The sequence below is a fragment of the Ascaphus truei genome, chromosome 5, assembly GCF_040206685.1.
Source record: "Ascaphus truei isolate aAscTru1 chromosome 5, aAscTru1.hap1, whole genome shotgun sequence".
NCBI lineage: Eukaryota > Metazoa > Chordata > Amphibia > Anura > Ascaphidae > Ascaphus > Ascaphus truei.
The window spans coordinates 121,390,320-121,410,432 of NC_134487.1; the positions used below are offsets into that span (position 1 = coordinate 121,390,320).

At 43.4% G+C, this 20,113-nt stretch overlaps 1 protein-coding gene across 1 annotated transcript in view; it reads right to left on the reverse strand.

Annotated features, from left to right (window-relative positions):
* LOC142495286 (dynein axonemal heavy chain 3-like) overlaps nt 1-20,113 on the reverse strand; it is a 1,152,169-nt gene that overhangs the window by 928,280 nt on the left and 203,776 nt on the right. The window contains exon 7 of the mRNA XM_075600542.1: nt 1,212-1,350. Within this exon, the coding sequence (XP_075456657.1) occupies nt 1,212-1,350 (139 nt within the window). The remainder of the gene's footprint in view (nt 1-1,211; nt 1,351-20,113) is intronic.

A 20,113-nucleotide genomic window follows, 5' to 3' on the forward strand; every position in this document is an offset into this window, starting at 1 on the left:
TCCGCAGGGAGGGAGAGGCCAGCCAGCCCCTCAAGGGCTATATATATATATATACAGTGTGTGTGTGGGTGTATATGTGATGTGTGTGTGTGTGTTGAAGTCAGAAAAGATGTTGACGAAGAGAGGCTTGCAACTGCAGTACCTGGAAGATTATTGGGGAGGCCTTAACCAGCAGTGGATCAACAAGGGATGAGGATGTATATACACACACATATCTCTCACATACAAACACACACACACACATATATTTTGTATACTGTGTAATGTATGGAGTCAGGAAGGAATTTATTTTCCCTCCTATGAGATATCATTGGATGATATTTCACTGGGGTTTTTTGTTTGGCTTCCTCTGGATCAATATACTGTAAGTACGGATATAGGATAAAGTATCTGTTGTCTAAATTTAGCATAGGTTGAACTTGTTGGATGTATGTCTTTTTTCAACCTCATCTACTATGTAATACAGGGAAAAGGGAGACCAAAAGCGCACCAGCAAAAATGGAGCAGGAAGGAACCAAAACAAAAAATGATTAAAAGGGCACTTTAATGTGACCACAGACCCATCCACGCTGTGACGTTCAAAACGCGTTGGATGGGTCTGTTGTCACATTAAAGTGCCCTTTTAATCATTTTTTGTTTTGGGTCCTTCCTGCTCCGTTTTTGCTGGTGCGCTTTTGGTCTCCCTTTTCCCTGTATTGCATTGAGTAGCTGCACAGCCTGCCTACCTACCCTACCAGGATGTGAGTATTTGCATATTTTTCATGGGAACCTGCCAATGAGACTGATGGTGAGTGGGTTGCACCACATACCACCTGTCTTCAGGAGGATAGTACCCATAATATCACACAATAGGTACTATATAAATTGTTAGTACCCTGGTTTAGTGGTTTGGCTTATTATTATTGATATTATACCTGCATTTGAGCGCTTCAGCCATTTTCCACATCATCTACTATGTAACAATGTAACCATCTATGCTATATACCGTATAAGAAAATGCTTTAGAATATTTTGGCGTTTAAAATCAGAATACTAAAACATATCTTCTTCTGGGTGACACTGTATGTTCAGTAACATCACCTGTTTTACAGAATAGTGCATACCTTGAGGGTAGCATTCGCAAGTATAATTTCTCCAATGTTCTTGTCAAATATTCATGTAATAACAACAATGAGCGCTGTTTCCAATGCCTGACACAAATCCATACATACCTTTGTTAAATCCTGAAGGGATTTGTTCCGCACCTCGCAAAGTTCTGCTGGTATGTATGAATAGATGCCCCGAAGCCATTCTATACTTAGTGGAGTCACCATACAGGGGTCAATGGATTCTTCAATAAGCCTGTAATATCTACAGAATGAAAATGCAGCGTGAGAACAGTTTCAAAGCTTTACTGCTCCCTCAGCAGATATTAAGACAAAAAGAGGCTTCTCTTCTTTGCAAAATATGTGACACCCTAGTTGAAAAAAATGACTGTCTGTGCAATACTGTCACCGCCTTGTGTTAGGACATGTCGTCAATGAGCCTATAATAACTCGTATTCTGACTAATACGGTTAGGCTTATGTTAAAACACTGACTTGATATTCCCTTGGAAGTAATGCTTCCATTTTAAATTAAGCTAATTATTTCTTCACCCTGCTGTCAATTAGGTTCAATCTTGCAATAGCAACAAGTTTAAACTTAAACAGAATTTGCATAATAAAAACATTAAAAATCCCTTTAGAGAACACATGCGTGGTGTATAATTTCATGAAAGGCGTTTTTGGATAACAGTAAAATAAAAGACCTACTGTATGCTTAGAGCAAGGAAAATTACCATTTTAATTCTACTAAATTAGGGAATCAAGCAATGGTGCAGTACGGTAAATAAAAACACATTTTCCTAGGGTGATGAAATGTAGGCTAATAGCAGTAAAATTTAACTGAAAGTTACAGTTTCCAACATTCTCGCAACCCGTGGCGCTCTCCCACAGGTGAAATGGCGTTTGCTACATTTGTAATTTCCACCGATTTTAGACTATGCATTTTACATTTTATTCTGTATTTTACACGTCTTATTCTGTTAATAAGTAGATATCATTCACTTAAGTGTGTTATAATACAAACATGCCTCAATTCTGAAGCATTTAAAATATAAGGAATTGCATTTTCCGATTATAACAGGAAGGTTGTGGTAGTAAATTTGAACAAAATAATATGTTTTGAATTTGTATGTGGTGGAAGTTATCACCACTCACTGGAAGATGGTGATGCACAATGGCAAGAACTACTCCTAAATCCATCTGGCACTTCAGAACAGATCCGGTGTCAATCACCTCTCTTGATTTGAAGGTGCAGCTTCCCCTCAATATGTTGTACTTTGAACGTGAACTCCATGTGATGAAATGAATCCCTTTGAGTGCCCCAAGATACACCCTGCATGTCATAAGGGTTGGCAATCCAGTAGGTATAAATGCTTGCTGTCTAGGGGGAGGTAATTTTCATCGCTCCATTCCACAATCGGAACGGAAGTGGAGTGTCTTCCGCTTACCTTCACGATCTGCCCGCAACCACGTGATCGGTACACCAAGCAATCACATGGTTGAGTGCCGTAAGATCGTGGCATGCAGGTGACTTTAGGCATTCAAAGGGTTAAATCAGAGATTACCAACCTTATTTTTTATTTTTCTTCCCAGTGATTTTTGATTTTATTTAAAAGGCTCAAACCCCGTGACAGTGATTATTCTCACTGTCTCAAATGTCCCAGGCAGAGCAGAGCTAAGTTCCATGCAAAGTACAAACGGCCTTATGAGTAAACAATGGAATTGTCTCCGATAACGTTTTGGGCTTATTTTTAGGAATAAAATACACAGTTTAAATGAAAAAAATAAATTAAGTGGGCAAGGAAAAAACTAGAGAGGTGCAAAAAAACATGCTGCTGTACAGTATGAGGAAATCTTAGGAAAAAAATATGAGGGGAACTGACCCTTTAATGTCAATACTTAACTTATTGTAAAATGTCTCCTATGATAGCATTGTTTAACTGCCTTTTTTACATATCTTACTCCTATTCTCTTACTTTCCCTGCTAATGTCCTGTACCTTGCTCATTTCTGTCTCCTTTCTGCTGGCATGTACATTTTTGCTTTCTACCCTTTTGTTAAGAAAACATATCTTGTCAGAGTTTACCAAGCTATATTGTTCCTTTTCTTACCTTGATTAAAATCTACACACCCCACATTTACTTGTCTAACACGAAAATTGGGGTTGCCATGTGTCCAGTATTGAACCGGATACCAGGTGTCCTGTTTTTGGATACTGTCCAGTAAAAAGTTAGAGGTAATACGGACATGTAGGTGTCCAGTATTACCTCTCTGGACATAGAGATCTGACCGGCTTGTGGGGGGGGGGCGTGGGATTTACACAATGCAAAATGCGTTTACATTCTCTCCCAATATCTGTATATCACTACCTACACTTCTATTCCTCACATATCACCCTTTCTATATGGAATGACCTCCACAGCAGGGATGTTTGTCTCTTAGGCTGGGGCCATGGTGCCTTCGTTCGCACGGAGGCTGGGCAGTGACCGCATGAAGCGGGTGCTTTCCCTGGCCATGGTGGAAGGGCCGTGGGGGGCGTGCCTAGGGACATCACGGAGCTGGTTCGCCCTCATTGGGCAAACCGCTCACATGACCGGCCTGTCGCGCCAACAAATCAGTTTCAACTGATTCACGCGCACGCCGCATGGACGCCATCAGTGCCTTAAGGCAATCTGATCGCTCAGCATGGCCCCAGCCTTGCGCAGTTATTCATTACTCATTACATTTTGATGGCACTGATCGCATTGAAACTCCAATTGAAATCGCAAAATTACTTGCATTGTGTATCCATTCCTCAGCAATTAGATACCCACTGAGAGGTTTGAAAGCTTGTAACATTTCAACTACTTGTTGGTCCAATAAAAGGTATCATACCACCTACTCCCTCAGGAATTAGTAGATTTAAACTAAAAAAGTGCTGTGTATATGGCTAATTCTCTTTCCCCAGCAGCATACTCCACACGGGTATTGAAAGTTATAGTGTTACTGATACATTCCATTATACGGGTAGATTTGAGCTCATCGAATTCTATTTTGATAAATGTTTAGGACTATACTTTGGAAAATACAGGCCTGAATTTGTAACCATGCACAAACACATCTAAAAAAAATTCCCGTCACACCATTTCAGATCTATATTTCTGCTATAAAAACGGTAGTAATGAATAACAGATGGTAGCTTGCACTATATATAGCAATATCTAAGAAGCCCAGAGGCTTCATTTATGGATCCTGCTTAATGACATTGATTTTATCTAAAGGTGTTAGTAAAGAGGCAGCTTATACTGTATGCACTGAATAACACGTATTGTTGCTGTTCCGTTAAGCATTGTCAGCTCACTAACATAATTGGAGGCTTTCGGTGAGAAAAGTTTTGTAAATCTGAGCGGTAGATTTGAACAATGATAAAAGTGAAAAATGGAAAAATGGCAAAATAAAATTGAAGGCAGAGTATGCCTTTTTGCTGATGACAAAATGATCTGCAAAAGGGTTAACACTCCAAAAGCGGGGCGGGAAACAACATGAATAATGATTTAGCTAGATTAGTGCGCTGGCCAAGAGTGTGACAACTACAACTTTATGCTAAAAAGTGGAGAAACCTAGAGTACAGGATTAATGGCACTATAATGTCCACTACTACTGATGAAAAGAACCTGGGAGTCATCATTTCAGTGCACTAAAAATACGGTAAGCAATCTAACAAAGCAAAGTGGAAAAGACAAGAGGATGTTAGGTTGTAAAGGGAGAGGTGTTAGCAGCAGACAGAGAGGGGCGGTGATGCCACTTTTAGATCAATGGTAAGAGCTTTACTTAGAGCAGGGGTGCACACTTACCTTCATGCGCCCCCCTTTCTCCTCTCTCCTCCAGATCGCGGCCCCCGTCCCCCCCGCACGGCTCCGGCGTCAAATGACGTTGTGGGGTTGTGTGGTGTCACCCCGCGGCGTAATTTGACGCCAGTTGCCATGGAGACGCGTCGTTGGAACCAAGGTAAGTTAAGAAGTTACAGAGGCCTCACGCGATCCCCGGCATTTATTTTAACTCTGTAACAGCACCGCCCACTTTGCGCACCGCTGACTTGGAGCATTACTCTACGTCGGGTTACCAGTGAAGACCAGGTAGGAGAAGTTACAGAGGCCTTGTGCGGTCCCCCGGCATTTAATTTAAATGCCTTGGGGGAGAGCGCAGGGCCTCTGCAACCCTCCCCCCCTCCCCTGTAAAATCTCACACCCCCCAGTTTGCACACCCCTGACTTAGAGTACTGTGCTCAGTTCTGGAGACCATATCTTCAGAAGGATGTACATACATTTAAGATATATGTGCAATAAATGGCTACTAAAATGGTGCAGGGGTGCACAAACTGGGGGGCGAGAGATTTTTTTTGGGGGGGGTGGGGTGGCATGGGCAGTTGCAGAGGCCCCGCACTCTTACCCAAGGCATTTATATAAAATGCCGGGGGATCGCTTGAGGCCTCTGCAACAATAAACTTACCATGATTCAAACGCTGTGACGCGTCGCCATAGCAACGCGTCGGGGGATGTGACGTGACATCACGTGACCCGCAGCGTCATTTGGTGCAGCTGCAAGGCAGGAGGGGGGGCGCGAGCACATGGGCTGGCCAGATAGGGGGGCGCAGCAGCACGAAACGTATTAGGAAAAACTAAAGGACCGAAAACTGTACTGCTTAGAGGAGAGAAGGGAGAGGGGGAGATAACAGAAACTTTTCAATAAGCTGAAATGCAGTAAGGAATTTAAAAAATGCTAGAGAGTGACAAAGACATAATGCATTTATAATTTACAATAGAGAGGAACATGGGCAGACTAAGTGGGTCAAGTGGTTCTTATGTGCTGCAATATTCTATGGTTCTAGGTTTCTCTAGACCGGAGGGGCAACTCCAGTCCTCAAGTGCGACCAATGGTCAAGCTTTAAGGCTATCCCTGCTTCAGCACAGGTGGCTCAATCAGTGGCATAGTCAATAACTGAAGCCTATCCTTAAAACCTGACCTTTTGGTCTGAATCGGATGTTTGGCCGTGGCCAAATTGCCACCGGCACTCTGCCAACAGGCCTACTCACAGCAAGTCACCTTAACCGCTGGTCACCTCACTACCTTCCGCCATCTCTAAATGTCCTCTGATCTCTCCAGCCACAGGGCACATCTGTCCTCGGATCTCTACAGCTGCAGGGCATCTTGCGCAACTCCGACTGCATTTGTGAGCGCCCAGTGAATGCCCAGTGAATGCGCACCAGGATACTCAGTGCGGCCACCAGCAGCCAGGACATATTCTAACATTTCCTGTGTGGCCACACTAAGTGTGCATGTGGTGCGTGTGCATGTGGTGCGCATGCACAGGCGCGCTCACAAATGCAGTAAGAGCGGCGGCCACGCAAGATGCCCTGCAGCTGTGGAGATCCAAGGACACTTAAAGATGGCGAGACGACCTGTGGGGAGTAGTTCTGGCAGCGGAGCACCGGTGGCGATTTGGTCAAGGTCAAATGCCCATGGCCAAACATGCCTGTTGGTGGGCCTTGAAGACTGGAGTTGGCCACCTCTGGTCTAGACAAAGAAAGGTCTGAAGATACTTAAGGGTGCAATCCCTGATAGCTGACCAAAAAACACTATTTGGTAAATAATTTAACAATCTAACAGGTTTAATTATATAAACAAAACTATTCACAAAGTAAATATATGTCTGCATTTGTTTCCTCAGAGAAATTCCTTTTCTTTAGAGCCTCTGAATGGGAAAGTGTATGTCATCCAAATGAACCCTCTACCCGTACCCTTTTCTGTTCTCATCATAGAGCCAAAAAACTCTTATTAAAAATACCATGACATCACACGAAAGGGTATTCAGATTAAACCAAAACCATCCCAAGTCTCAGCTCACCATATGCCCAAACTAACTTTAAAATATGATTTTAATATACTTAAAAGGTATTGGGTTGTGGATTGAACCTCGTAATAAGCATGCCACTACCATTAGAAACATATATATACTAATGTATGATATTCAATGTTTCCATTTATGGGGTTTTGTCCTCACTCAATAACAGCTTCCGCACCTGCTACCCACTTTATGCCTCCCTAATTTTCTCCTCACTTGTGGGCACCTACACAACAGCATCAGTGGGGTATATATTATAACTATGGCATGGAGAGGATTTATGGGATCTAGTACCTGTTCACGTTAATATACCGTAGGTTTCCCTAAATATCAATGATTTCAAATGCAGGCCCTCTTGAGACTAATATTGAATCACAAACCAAATCTCAAATTGAAAATGATGAAATAGATGAATATGCACTGTATTCAAGCATTCCAAAGATGTGTTGTCACAATAAAAATAAATACATAATCTATTCATTTATTATTTAACCCAATACATGATAAAAGTGGCAAAATGACATCAAATTTAATGAATGCTTGTTGGCAAAAACATGCCACAAAAAGCAATGTTACCAATTTACTTCTGTATCTCACAGAGGGGCCAATATACTCTGGTGGAAATGTCAATTTAAGTCAGACATTAAGATTCTTATGTAAATGGCCAAATTACTCTTATGAAAACAAAAGGATGCACCCATTTTATAATTCACAGGTCTCATTTAAATACCGGTTGCTCAATTTTTTTTGTTTTCCAGTTTTTTACATTTTATCGAGTTCTCCTTCAGCCAAACTGAACTTCCTTGAACCCAGGAATCCCCTGATTGTCAAGGAACTTTTTATATTTACCGACAAAATAATAAAAAATCAAGATGGAAGTGGAACCAACCAATAAAAATTTGTGATGTCATCTCATGATCTGGGGGAGCGAAGATTATGGTAACACAGATAGAATATAGGTAAAACAACAACAAACTATTGTTTGTAGGATGATTGCTGCTTTTAGATAGTGCTCAGAATATAAATCGTTCTGTAAAATGATTTTATGTTATCTCTAAGTTTACCTTTAAAATCACTCAAAGTGCCAGCTCTGGCAAGTTTCCTTACACTAGAAGTCTCTTTGTATTGTGTCCTATCTAACTAAATCAAACTAAATTTAAATGAATGAGGATAGTTGACAATTTTGTATTGTTAAAAGCAGATGATCCCAAGCAAAACAATAGCTATCAGTATAAGTAATTTGACGAGAACAAAATCAAATATAAGTGTAAATAAATATAAGTGTAAATAAAATATGGGAACAATGTCTATGGTATTTAAACAAAAATCGATCATTTTGATAAACCCATTATAAATATGCCTGCTCAAGACAGACTTTGTATTGTTTATAACACATAAGGGTCCATTCGTGGGTTCAAATACTCGTCGACTTCAATGAGGATTTTAAGATGAATACAGCCCAAATGGCCACTTTAGACTATATAGATTAAGGCCCTTGGTCACTTAGTACACCCACTTTGAATTCTATGGTTTTACATATCAGGACTTAATAACAATCATCAGTTCCTTAGCAGGTCTTAAAATGATGTAAATACAACCACAGATGAACAACAACACATGACATATTACACCGTGTCATGATTTATTTAACAAAAATAAAGCCAACATGGAAAAGCCATGTGTGAAAAACTATGTACACCCTTACTGCTTCCATAGGAATTAAGATGCTAAGTAGCAGACAGGTGCTGCTAATCAAATGCCCTTGATTAATTGATCATCAGCAAGTGTGACCACCTCTATTAAAGCCGACGTTTTAGCAGTTTGCTGGTCTGGAGCATTCAGGTGTGTGTTAACACAATGCCAAGGAGGAAAGAAATCAGCAATGATCTTAGAGAAGGAATTGTTGCTGCCCATCAATCTGGGAAGGGTTATAAGGCAATTTCCAAACAATTTAAAGCCCATCATTCTACAGTGAGAAAGATCATTCAAAAGTGTAAAACATTCAAGACAGCTGCCAATCTTCCCAGGAGTGGACGTCCCATCAAATTCACCCAAAGGTCAGACTGTGCAATGCTCAGAGAAATGGCAAAAAAAACAAGAGTTACATCTCAGACTGTACAGGCCTCAGTTAGCATGTTAAATGTTAAAGTTCATGACAATACAATTAGAAAAAGACTTAACAAGTATGGTTTGTTTGGAAGCGTTGCCAGGAGAAAGCCTCTTCTCTCTAAAAAGAACATGGCAGCACGGCTTAGGTTTGCAAAGTTGCATCTGAACAAACCACAAGACTTCTGGAAAATGTCCTTTGGACAGACGAGACCAAAGTGGAGATATTTGGCCATAATGCACAGTGCCACATTTGGCGAAAACCAAACACAGCATATCAGCACAAACACCTCATACCAACTGTCAAGCACGGTGGTGGAGGGGTGATGATTTGGGCTTGTTTTGCAGCCACAGGACCTGGGAACCTTGCAGTCATTGAGTCGACCACTCTTCTGTATACCAAAGTATTCTAGAGTCAAATGTGAGGCCACCTGTCTGACAGCTAAAGCTTGGCCGAAATTGGGTCCTTCAACAGGACAATGATCCCAAGCACACCAGCAAATCTACAACAGAATGGCTGGAAAAAAAAGTCCAGACCTCAACCTGATTGAAATGCTGTGACTGGACCTTAATAGAGCTGTGCATAAACAAATGCCCACAAACCTCAATGAACTGAAGAAACGTTGTAAAGAAGAGTGGGGCAAAATTCCTCCACAACCATGTGAGAGACTGATAAAGTCATACAGAAAACGATTACTTCAAGTTATTGCTGCTGAAGGTGGTTCTACAAGCTATTCAAACATAAGGTGTACTTAGTTTTTCACACATGGCTTCCCCATTTTGGCTTTATTTTTGTTAAATAAATCATGACACGGTGTAATATGTCATGTGTTGTTGTTCATCTGAGATTGTATTTACCTAATTTTAAGACCTGCTAAGGAACAGATGATTGTTATTATGTCCTGATATGTAAAACCATAGAATTCAAAGAGAGTGTACTTTCTTTTTCACACCACTGTACCTATTTTTTAGACCTGCTAAGGAAAAGATGATTGTTAGTATGTCCTGATATGTAAAACCATAGAATTCAAAGAGGGTGTACTTTCTTTTTCACACAACTGTATATATATATATTGTGACATAGTCCAAAGATGTTAGGCAGCTTTCTGCCCCATTTTAGAGCAGAAAGTGCAGGAACAGTTACAAATGATTCGTTCCACAGCTTCCCATTAACTCAGGCAGCTGGATGGAAAATCCAGACCACAGATTACCATGGCTCTAGTTCTCCCTCACCTGCTCTTCTAATCACATGCACAGGTATTTAGAGCAGAGAGGTTTTGCATTTCTCTCTCTCTCCTTGGAGCCTGGGGGCTGGGGGTGTCGCTGCTCCCCTGCATCCAGTATCGGGGTTGACGGCCCCTCCACGTATCACAGTACCAGAGGATTTGCCTGGACTCCACGAACAGATAAGACAAAACAAATGGTTACTGCTGTTGCTAAAAGACTGTACTGTATAATTAACCCTAGAAGACTGTGTCGGGAAGAACCCAGACAGACGTCAGCACTACAAAAAGAGGGGCGTTTGTCACATATGGTGGAGAATGCGGGCAGACACTAAAAAGTCTGTGGGTTTGCAAATAAATGCGGGGGTTTAAAGTGGCCGCCGAGCTGAACTAAAGTACAGATGCTATGAGTGAAGTCTGTCCCACTGTGTATATCAGTTGTGCTTCTAGCATACACAGAGAATGTGCGAAGTGTGGATGCAATAGCACCCTGAACCCAAACAGAAAACCAAAATGTTTTGCTGAAGAAAAAAAAAAAATTGCATCTAGCAAATGCTGTTTGTAAAGCTAATGCCTTTTGCTGAAGTGAGTGAATTTGCAGCTAGCAAGTGCTGTATGCAAGTTGCTAAAGTGAGTGAAATTGCAGCTAGCAAATTGTCAGTGCCGGGTTTCTAAAATGGCCGACGTGAAATGTTTGTTGTGTAATGTACGTAACCATACAAAACAGTGTCCCTTCAGGCCATACTATGATCACGACCCTGGAGGAGATCCGTACCCACAGATGAATTTAGTATGCGGGGCCTGTCGTGAAGTAGGTCACATGGAAGATGTGTGCCCCAAAATTTTCAAAGACAAACAGCTGCAAAAGCAAGCAACGCCCTGTGAGTGCAAGCAAGATGTGGAAGCTGATAACAGTGAGTGTGTGCCCAGTACCACTGATATCTCTGGAGCTAATAAAGCAAAAAGAAAGAAAACTGTTCCTCAAGTCACAGGGGAAGTGAACGAGCCACTTGAACCTGCACTGTCAGGACATGCGTCAGAAAGGCGCCAAGATGAGCAACAGCCCATAGGGCCTGGCGCAATCGTCCCAGGAATGACGACACGCCTAGAGATGACAAAGGCTACTGCTACCATCATAGGCAGAGAGCCAAGCGAATCAAAGAAAACAAGAACTGACTGGAAACTATGCTATGAGATGTCCCAGAAAGATGTGCAAAACTTCATCACAGAGTTAGGGGTTTCTCGGCAAGAGGCTAGCGCGCTTAAAGCAGAGCTGGAACTCTCACGCCATGAGGTCTACGCTCGCAGCACAGAGCTGTGTACATTGAAGGAAACCTATGAGAATACCCTGAGTAATTTAGAGACTGTAAAAAGAGAGAATGTAAGTCTGACACAGAAAAATTCAGACTTGACTGACCAGATCAGTGAAGGTGATGAGAAGCTTCACCAAGCAGAAAAAGTGGAGAAGCAATTGATCCAGGAAAAGTTAGAAATGCAGGAAGCACTGCAGAATACAGAATCAGCGGCGATCCAGGCGACACAAACTGCAGAGCTCCAAAAAATGGAGGCGCTGATGCAAACCCAGAGCAAGCACCAGATAGAGGTGAAGACCCTGAGGGAGGTCTGGCACGATCAGGTTGAAGAGCTGCAGAAGCAGATGGCTGTGCGCGAGATACAGTGCGCCAAGAGAGAGGAGATCTCCGTCCGTCAGGTGGTCTGCCTGACATTGCGCTATGAAAGCGAGATGGCCGATATCTACAAGCAGCTGGACCACACGGCAAATGAGGGGGCCCGGCTGCAGCTGGAGCTGGACAAGACCCAGAAGGAGCACCTGCAGCTGCAGGTCAAGAATAGAGAAAATGAAACAGAGTTAAACCTCGCTCTGAAACAGATGACGGACATGGGAGAAGCGGCTAAAGTGTTTCAGTCGGGCTATCAATCCTACCTCCTAACCAAGCAAGCTGTACGTTCCTATACGTGTATCTTCAATGCTGTTGCAATATTACGATTTGCTATAAAGATGAAGTTGGAGAAAGAGATTCCAAGGCTAAAAGAGACACGGTCACAAAAGGAGACCAGGGAACGTAAACTCAATGCCCTCACTGATGACAAAGAGGAAGGAGAAAGAATTGACTTTGATTGTGCTGCTGTTATTCCAGAAACAGATAGGCACCCTCCTGAGAATATTCTCCCTGATCTGGGATTCAAAAATCCAGATCCTCAATTTCATTTACGTTGTCCAGAAGATTATCAAACTAGTGGAGACACCCAGGACACCACAGAAGATGTTTTAGCCAAGTGGGTGGCAGTTCCTGAAAACACAAACTTGTTGACAGATCCTGATGACGTGGTTAATATGGACTACGTTTGTACAGAGGCAACTAGGTCTCCAAAATCCAAAGGCCTGGTAATGGCCACAAAAGGGAAATCAAAGATTGAAAAGAAAAAACAACGAAGGTTAACACGGCGCCTGAATAGTTCCATATCTCACCAATCTGGACCACACTGTGGAGCCAAGGAGAATCCGGTCCAAGGGTCTCATCAGAAGCTAAAGAAACAGTCCAGTCATTTGCAGGTTGCAGCGGGCTATGAAATAAAGTCAAAGGATGCAATAGACTGGAAGTCAAAAAAAAATATGTTTGGGGGAACTGACCGATTTATTTTTTATTACACGTGTGGACTATGTCACGGACACTTAACTATGCAAATAAGCATTTTGTCAATATTACAATGTTATATTGGTTCTCTGTGTTGAAAATGTAGCTAAACTACAAATTAATATACAGGGTTGATGGCCCTTAAGATTACAAGGCTGTAGTATAAGGAAAAAAAATATTGGTTGCTTACAATATGGAAAAAAAAAAAAAAATGCCCTTTTCGGTTGGTAAATTTATAATGAGGTTCATATTCTAGAGTAGAAAAACCCAGGGAGGTAATAGAAATTGTATGGTTTTGTGAATATATTTAGCAGATCCTGGGTTATAAGAATGTGTGCTAGACATTTATTTTTCAAAATAGTTCCCTAATAGAGAGCAACAAAAAAATATGTTTGCCAAGTATAGTCTCTTATGACGAAACCTATTATCCATAATTGCCGTGGAAAAAGTTCATATTCGTGTCATGTGAATACTTAATGTTGTACTGAGGAGTTAGCTCAAGTATTTCAGGTAGGACGCTCACCCCAGTGAGGTCCATGGCCGCTCACCCCAGTAGGTGTGAGCTGGGGAGGGGGATATGTGACATAGTCCAAAGATGTTAGGCAGCTTTCTGCCCCATTTTAGAGCAGAAAGTGCAGGAATAGTTACAAATGATTCGTTCCACAGCTTCCCATTAACTCAGGCAGCTGGATGGAAAATCCAGACCACAGATTACCATGGCTCTAGTTCTCCCTCACCTGCTCTTCTAATCACATGCACAGGTATTTAGAGCAGAGAGGTTTTGCATTTCTCTCTCTCTCCTTGGAGCCTGGGGGCTGGGGGTGTCGCTGCTCCCCTGCATCCAGTATCGGGGTTGACGGCCCCTCCACGTATCACAGTACCAGAGGATTTGCCTGGACTCCACGAACAGATAAGACAAAACAAATGGTTACTGCTGTTGCTAAAAGACTGTACTGTATAATTAACCCTAGAAGACTGTGTCGGGAAGAACCCAGACAGACGTCAGCACTACAAAAAGAGGGGCGTTTGTCACAATATATATATATATATATATATATATATATATATATATATATATATAACCTTCTGTCACTCTGCCATCTTAGTGCTGCAGTTAATATCGAACCATCCCTTGATTACGTCCTTCAATCCCTTGACATTTAAAAAAAAAAAAAAACTCACAGGGGCTGCCATGGTGGGAAAACAGACAAAAAAACAAACTCTCTCCCATACCTTACTAACTCCTTTACTCTCCTGCTACCCTACACTGCCAGAGAGGACACAGATCGGAGTGGTATCGAATATACGGTATATACGGTCTAGGGAATAAAGGAACAGAATTAGGGGTCCTTGTTGTTTGATTCCCCTCCCCAGAGATTCTTCACTGAATGGGCAGAACAGTATCACAGGGACCCCGGTCTGTCCTATTAGAACTGTCTTATGTAATGCCAGATCTATTAGGAACAAGACAGCTGTTATAGCTGATCTTATTGAATCATCAGACCTAACATGTATCACAGAGACTTGGCTAGATTTAAACACAACCCCATTTTAGAAGCTGCCGTCCCAATACATTATTCTGTGATTCACGTCTCAAGACAGAGAACCCAAGGGAGGAGCTGCGGCAATCTGATTTAAAACAACTTTGAAACTTAGGGCCCTCCCAACGGGACTAACTCAATCATTTGAGTGCATTGCTGTCCAGAGTGTGGGGTTTAGAATCCTTTTCAGCTACTGCACCCTTTGAGAATGCAAGGTATTTCTAGAGGAAATTGCAGACCTCGTTGCTGACCTAGTCGTGGAGCAATCCATGTCTTATCTTGAGGGACTTCAATGCGTGGGTCAATGATAAACTTTCCTAATTTGGTTAAGACCTCCTCCACATAATGAATGGTCTGGGCTTCCCACAGCTTGTTAGTTCTGCTACCCATAAAGGTAGGCGCACACTTTATCTTGTTTTCGAGACCGGTTTAGAAATTTGTAACCTAACAATAGACCCAGTTGTCTGGTCAGACCACCACTCCATTTTGTTCTCATTAACAGCCCCACCACTCCCCACCCCCCCACCCTCCCAAATAGGCAATCTCCAATGGGGGTGACCAGGGCCTGATGCCAAACCTGGGTTTCTCTGTCATGTTGAATGACTGCTTTTGTCCATTAATACAATAAAGATTTGGGGCCACAATGGATAATATTGCTCCTGTTTACATATGACCCCTCACCTCACACAACCACACACCTTGGTTTGACAGTTCTATTAGGGAATTGAAGAAGGGTCAAAGGCTTGAATGGTGCAGGCGCAGTTCTCGCATAGTTGAGGACAAGCTGAAACTGATTGACCACATCACGAAATACCAGTCCACAATTAATAGTAAGAAGTTAGATTTCCTGTGATGTGAGATCATGGCAGCGACAATAGACCAGCTCAGCTCTTCCACACCATGGAAAGGCTCTGCAAACCATGTCTGCAGTCTGGTGAAGCCTTTTCACAGTCCTATTGTGATGATTTTGTTCTCTTCTTCTCTGATAAAGTAAACTCCATCCAAGCTGAGGTCCCAACTGAGTGTCAGGGTTCCAGGCAGGTTCTCTGGCTTTATTGACTAGCTTTGATCATCTGGGTCTAGAAAACATTGTGCTAACAATCCAGGGGTTGTGTCCCACAAATTGTGATTTGGACTCAGTCCCAACACGCCTTCTCTTAGGCTGTGTTGATGTAATCGGCCAAGTGTTTGCCAAAATAGTACTGTGCTCTTTGCAGTCAAGGATCTTTCCTGAACAGCTGAAGTAAGCAACCATAAGACCTCTTATAAAAAAAAAGCCTTCATTAGACCCGTATTGCATTGCACCCCCCCCCCCCAACCCCCTAAAACAAACAGGCATTAGTCCACAAAATGAACACGCTGGCTACAAAATGGCAAATCAAACAGGAGCTATTTAATTAGATTATGCTATGCAGAGTGAATACACAATCAAATCATGTTCAATTGAAAGGGAAACACATTAATGCTATGTCAAGAATGCATAATAAGAACTAGAGGAAAGTTTTATCCACAAGAGAAATAGCAGCTTCAACCATTTTTCGATGAGATTTAAAAAGGTAAATTATACTAATTATAGGATTCAAATATTATAGCCCCAAATATATATTTGTATTTGAACTGTCTCTCTGACTGTAGTTGAGGAATTTGGAACAGTTACACAAGCATGTGAATGAAACTGGGGAGGTTTATTTTATTTATTTTTAGTACTGCTGTAATGCTCGGTATAGTCATTGTCAAATGTGCAAAACTCATGTAGCGGTGTCCCCTTACCCGGCCTCTGTGTCAGGGAGCCACTCCGGTGCTTCGGGGCAGGTGGCGGCCATTTGCAGGGCTATTGCGCAGGACCTGGTCAATGCGGCAGTCATCTTCAGTGTGGCGCCGCAAATAGAATGCACATGCGTGAAAGCCCAGGAACCGGAAGAAGAGGAGGATATCCTCCGCGGGCCTAGAGCCCGCGAGTTAGTCATGGGAGCCAGCAAGGAAGCAGGTAGTGTCCAGGGAGCAAGTGGCTCCTGAACTAAGCCTTACCCCTTAGGCCTTGGCTAGGCCCTGAGCCACCACCAGATGCCTTCAGTCGAGTAGGACCTGCGGTCATAGTACGAGTGTTGGTGGAGGGTATCTACTTTGCATTGCTGGACACTGGGTCTCAAGTGACCATCATTTTCCGGCCATTTTACAACCTGCATTTAAAACACCTGCCGATGCAGTCAGCAGAGAAGATGAAATTGTGGGGCCGCAGTAGTGAAGACTACCCATTTGATGGCATCATTAAAGTGCGGTTGGATATACCGCAGCTCAATACCAACAAAACCCACCCCATGGAAGTGGAGGCCTTGATATGTCCCGAGCCCTGGGAACACCCAAGTTCCTCCATCATCTTCGGGACCAAAGCGGATGTGTTGAGAGCCCTGATCCGGGCCTATCTACAAGAAGCCGGTGAATTACCCTATCATCTTTACGGATTCATCCTGTATTCAAGGAAGAATGCTATAGTATCTCTGCCGAAGAAGATTCCACCAGGGGGAGTGAGGCACATGGCCGCTGTACCTAACTACCCAGGCCGCAACTAGGCCGACTGGTATTTTTTATTAGAGACCACGCCCGAAGGGGATGCCAAGAGATGGTTCAAGGTGGTGCCAGAGATGGAGTGGAAGTCTTCACTTCCTCGCCGGTTCAAGGTGACCTTCCAGAATATCTCGCCTCATCCTATACGGATGGACGTTGGCTGGGGCGAATATACCCCGTGGTGACAGTAGAATCGCAACCTCACATAAATGGGGCTGCCGTCCGAGAAACCCCTCCCGGGGTGAATCATCCTTGCTACCGGAATGGAAGAAGCGCTTGAGCGACAGATTGACTGAACGCAAAGAGGTGTTCTCTAACAGTGAGATGGATGTGGGCTGCAGCAAGAGTGCTCAACACACGATTCGACTGGACGATACCACTCCATTCCGGGAGAGCGCTCCAGACGCATAGCACCCAGAGATGTGGAGGACGTGAGTGACATCCTGAAGGAGATGGAGACGGCAGGCATAGTGACTGAATCCCGTAGCCCCTATGCCTCCCCTATCATGGTAGTGCGGAAGAAGAATGGGTTTTTCCTCCTATGCATGGATTACTCCACCCTGAACCACCGCACGGTACCGGACCAATTTACCTTACCACAGATTGAGGAAATCCTCAGTGCCTTATCAGGTATTCAGTGGTCAGCGTGCTGGACCTGAGGTCTGGATACTACCAGGTACCAATGCGCCTTGAAGACCAGAAGAAGACGGTGTTTGTCTGCCCCCTGGGGTACTACCAGTTCACCCGGATGCCCCAAGGCATTTGTGGTGCATCTGCATCATTCCAGAGGTTGATGGAAAAGACCATCAGTGATATGAATCCCTGGGAATGTCTGGTCTATCTAGATTATATCATTGTGTTCGGAAGAACTTTAGAAGAGCACGAATAACGCCTTCTAAAGGTTCTGGATCGACTGGGAAAAGAAGACCTGAAATTGTCCCTGAACAAATGACCCTTCTGCCACACTTCTTTCATCTAAGTGGGCCACATAGTGTCCGCAGAAGGAGTGGCTACCGACCCTGCAAAGGACGAAGCCATAGTGATCTGGCCTAGACCAGATAATGTGATGGAGCTACGAGCCTTTCTGGGGCTTTGCGGGTACTACCGAAGATTCGCAGAGGGGTACTCAAGCAAGGCCAAAGTCCTCAACAAGTTGTTGAAGATCTACCCAGCAGAGCCTCGGCAAAAAGCCTCAACACCGTTCGGGGATAAATGGACTTCAGCCTGCGAGAAGGCCTTCACAGGGCTGAAGAAGAGTCTCACTGAAGCCCCTGTCTTGGCCTATGCAGACCCAGGGCAACCGTACATCCTACACGTAGATGCCAGCTTCAACGGGCTGGGAGCGGTATTCCATCAAAAATACCCTGCAGGCCTCCGCCCAGTAGTGTATGTGAGTCGCAGCCTAACAGCGAGCGAGCAGAACTAACCAGTCCATAAACTGGAATTCCTAGCCCCCTCAAGTGGGCTATTGTAGATAAGCTTCACGATTATCTATAAGGGATCTCCTTTGAGGTGCGAACTGACGACCCGTTGACATACATCTTAACCTCCGCCAAGGAAGACGCCACCGGTCATTGGTGGATGGCGGCCCTGTCTAACTATCAGTTTACTCTGAAGTACAAGCCTGGACCCTTGAATGTTGGAGCAGATACCCTGTCCAGAAGGCCTGGACTGAGCTCAATGTCGGACGATGGGGAATGGGAAGAAATACCTGGCCCTGGAATCTTGGCAATGTGTTTTACAGTGGCGATAGTGGAAGACAAAGTCGCCTTCTCCAAACTCAGAGTGGTGGACTCCTTGGGGTGTCATTTGAAGGCACTTCCTGCAGCATACTACACCCAGATGTCATGTCCATAACCCAAGACACCATAATGAGCTTGAAGGAGCTAGTGATGCACCAGATGTAGGACCCGGTGGTCAAGGCCATACGCCAGACCGTACAAAAGAATAACCCATCCTTACTGAAGTGTGCTCCCGCCGACATGGTCGCTATCATCATGAGGGAATGGGATACGTTCCAAATGGACCATGGCCTCCTCTATCGAGTCATCCCCTATCACAACCACCCAGATAGGAGACAACTAGTCCTGCCCAGAAGGTTGTAGTACCCGGTCCTACAGCCTCAATATCATGACCACGGACATCTAGGAGTGGACAAAATGTTTGCACTCATAAGAGTTCGATTCTTCTGGCCCAAGATGCAGGAGTCAGTACAGCACCATTGCCGAAGGTGTAGGCGGTGCATACAGCGGAAAACACTATCTACACACGCAGCCCCAATGGGCCACTTGGAGAGCTCGGGTCCCATGGACCTTGTCTGCATGGATTACCTCTGCAACGAGGCAGATTCTAAGGGTGTCAGGAACGTTCTTGTAGTAACAGATCACTACACCTGATACGCCCAAGCGTTCTCTACCAAGGACCAGAAAGCTCTCACAGTAGCCAAAGTACTGTGGAAAAAGTATTTTGTACGTTACGGCTTACCTAATCAGATGCACTCCGATTAAGGGAGGGACTTTGAGAGTAAGCTAATCAAAGAACTTCTAAAACTGCTGAATATCGAGAAGTCTCGTATGACTCCCTAACACTCTGAAGGATATGCTCTCCCGGAAAGGTTCAACCGAATGCTACTGGATATGATGGGCACTCTGAAGGAGTCCGAGAAGGCTGGATGGAGTAAGCATGTGGAGAATGTGGTGCATGCCTATAATTGCACCAGGCACGAGTCTACGGGTTGCCCTTCCTATTTACTGATGTTTGGTCGGGGAAGTACATCTTTAAAAAAAATTGAGTTATATTTAATTAATTACACGTTTAGCAAAACAAATAACTAACATTATGAGAATACATAAGATAATGTGTAGTTGCACACATATTTCAACAATGTCCTTAATGCTATAAGTATTCAAATGTATTATTCTTTTTTTTTTAATTATGATTATTACTGACTGCATTGCAGATTTGTTCCATACTGGTGCATGGTATGTGCTATACAAATTCATCTCACCACAGTTGCTTTATTTTCAGTTTTTGTACCATTTCTTAAAAAAAGAAAAG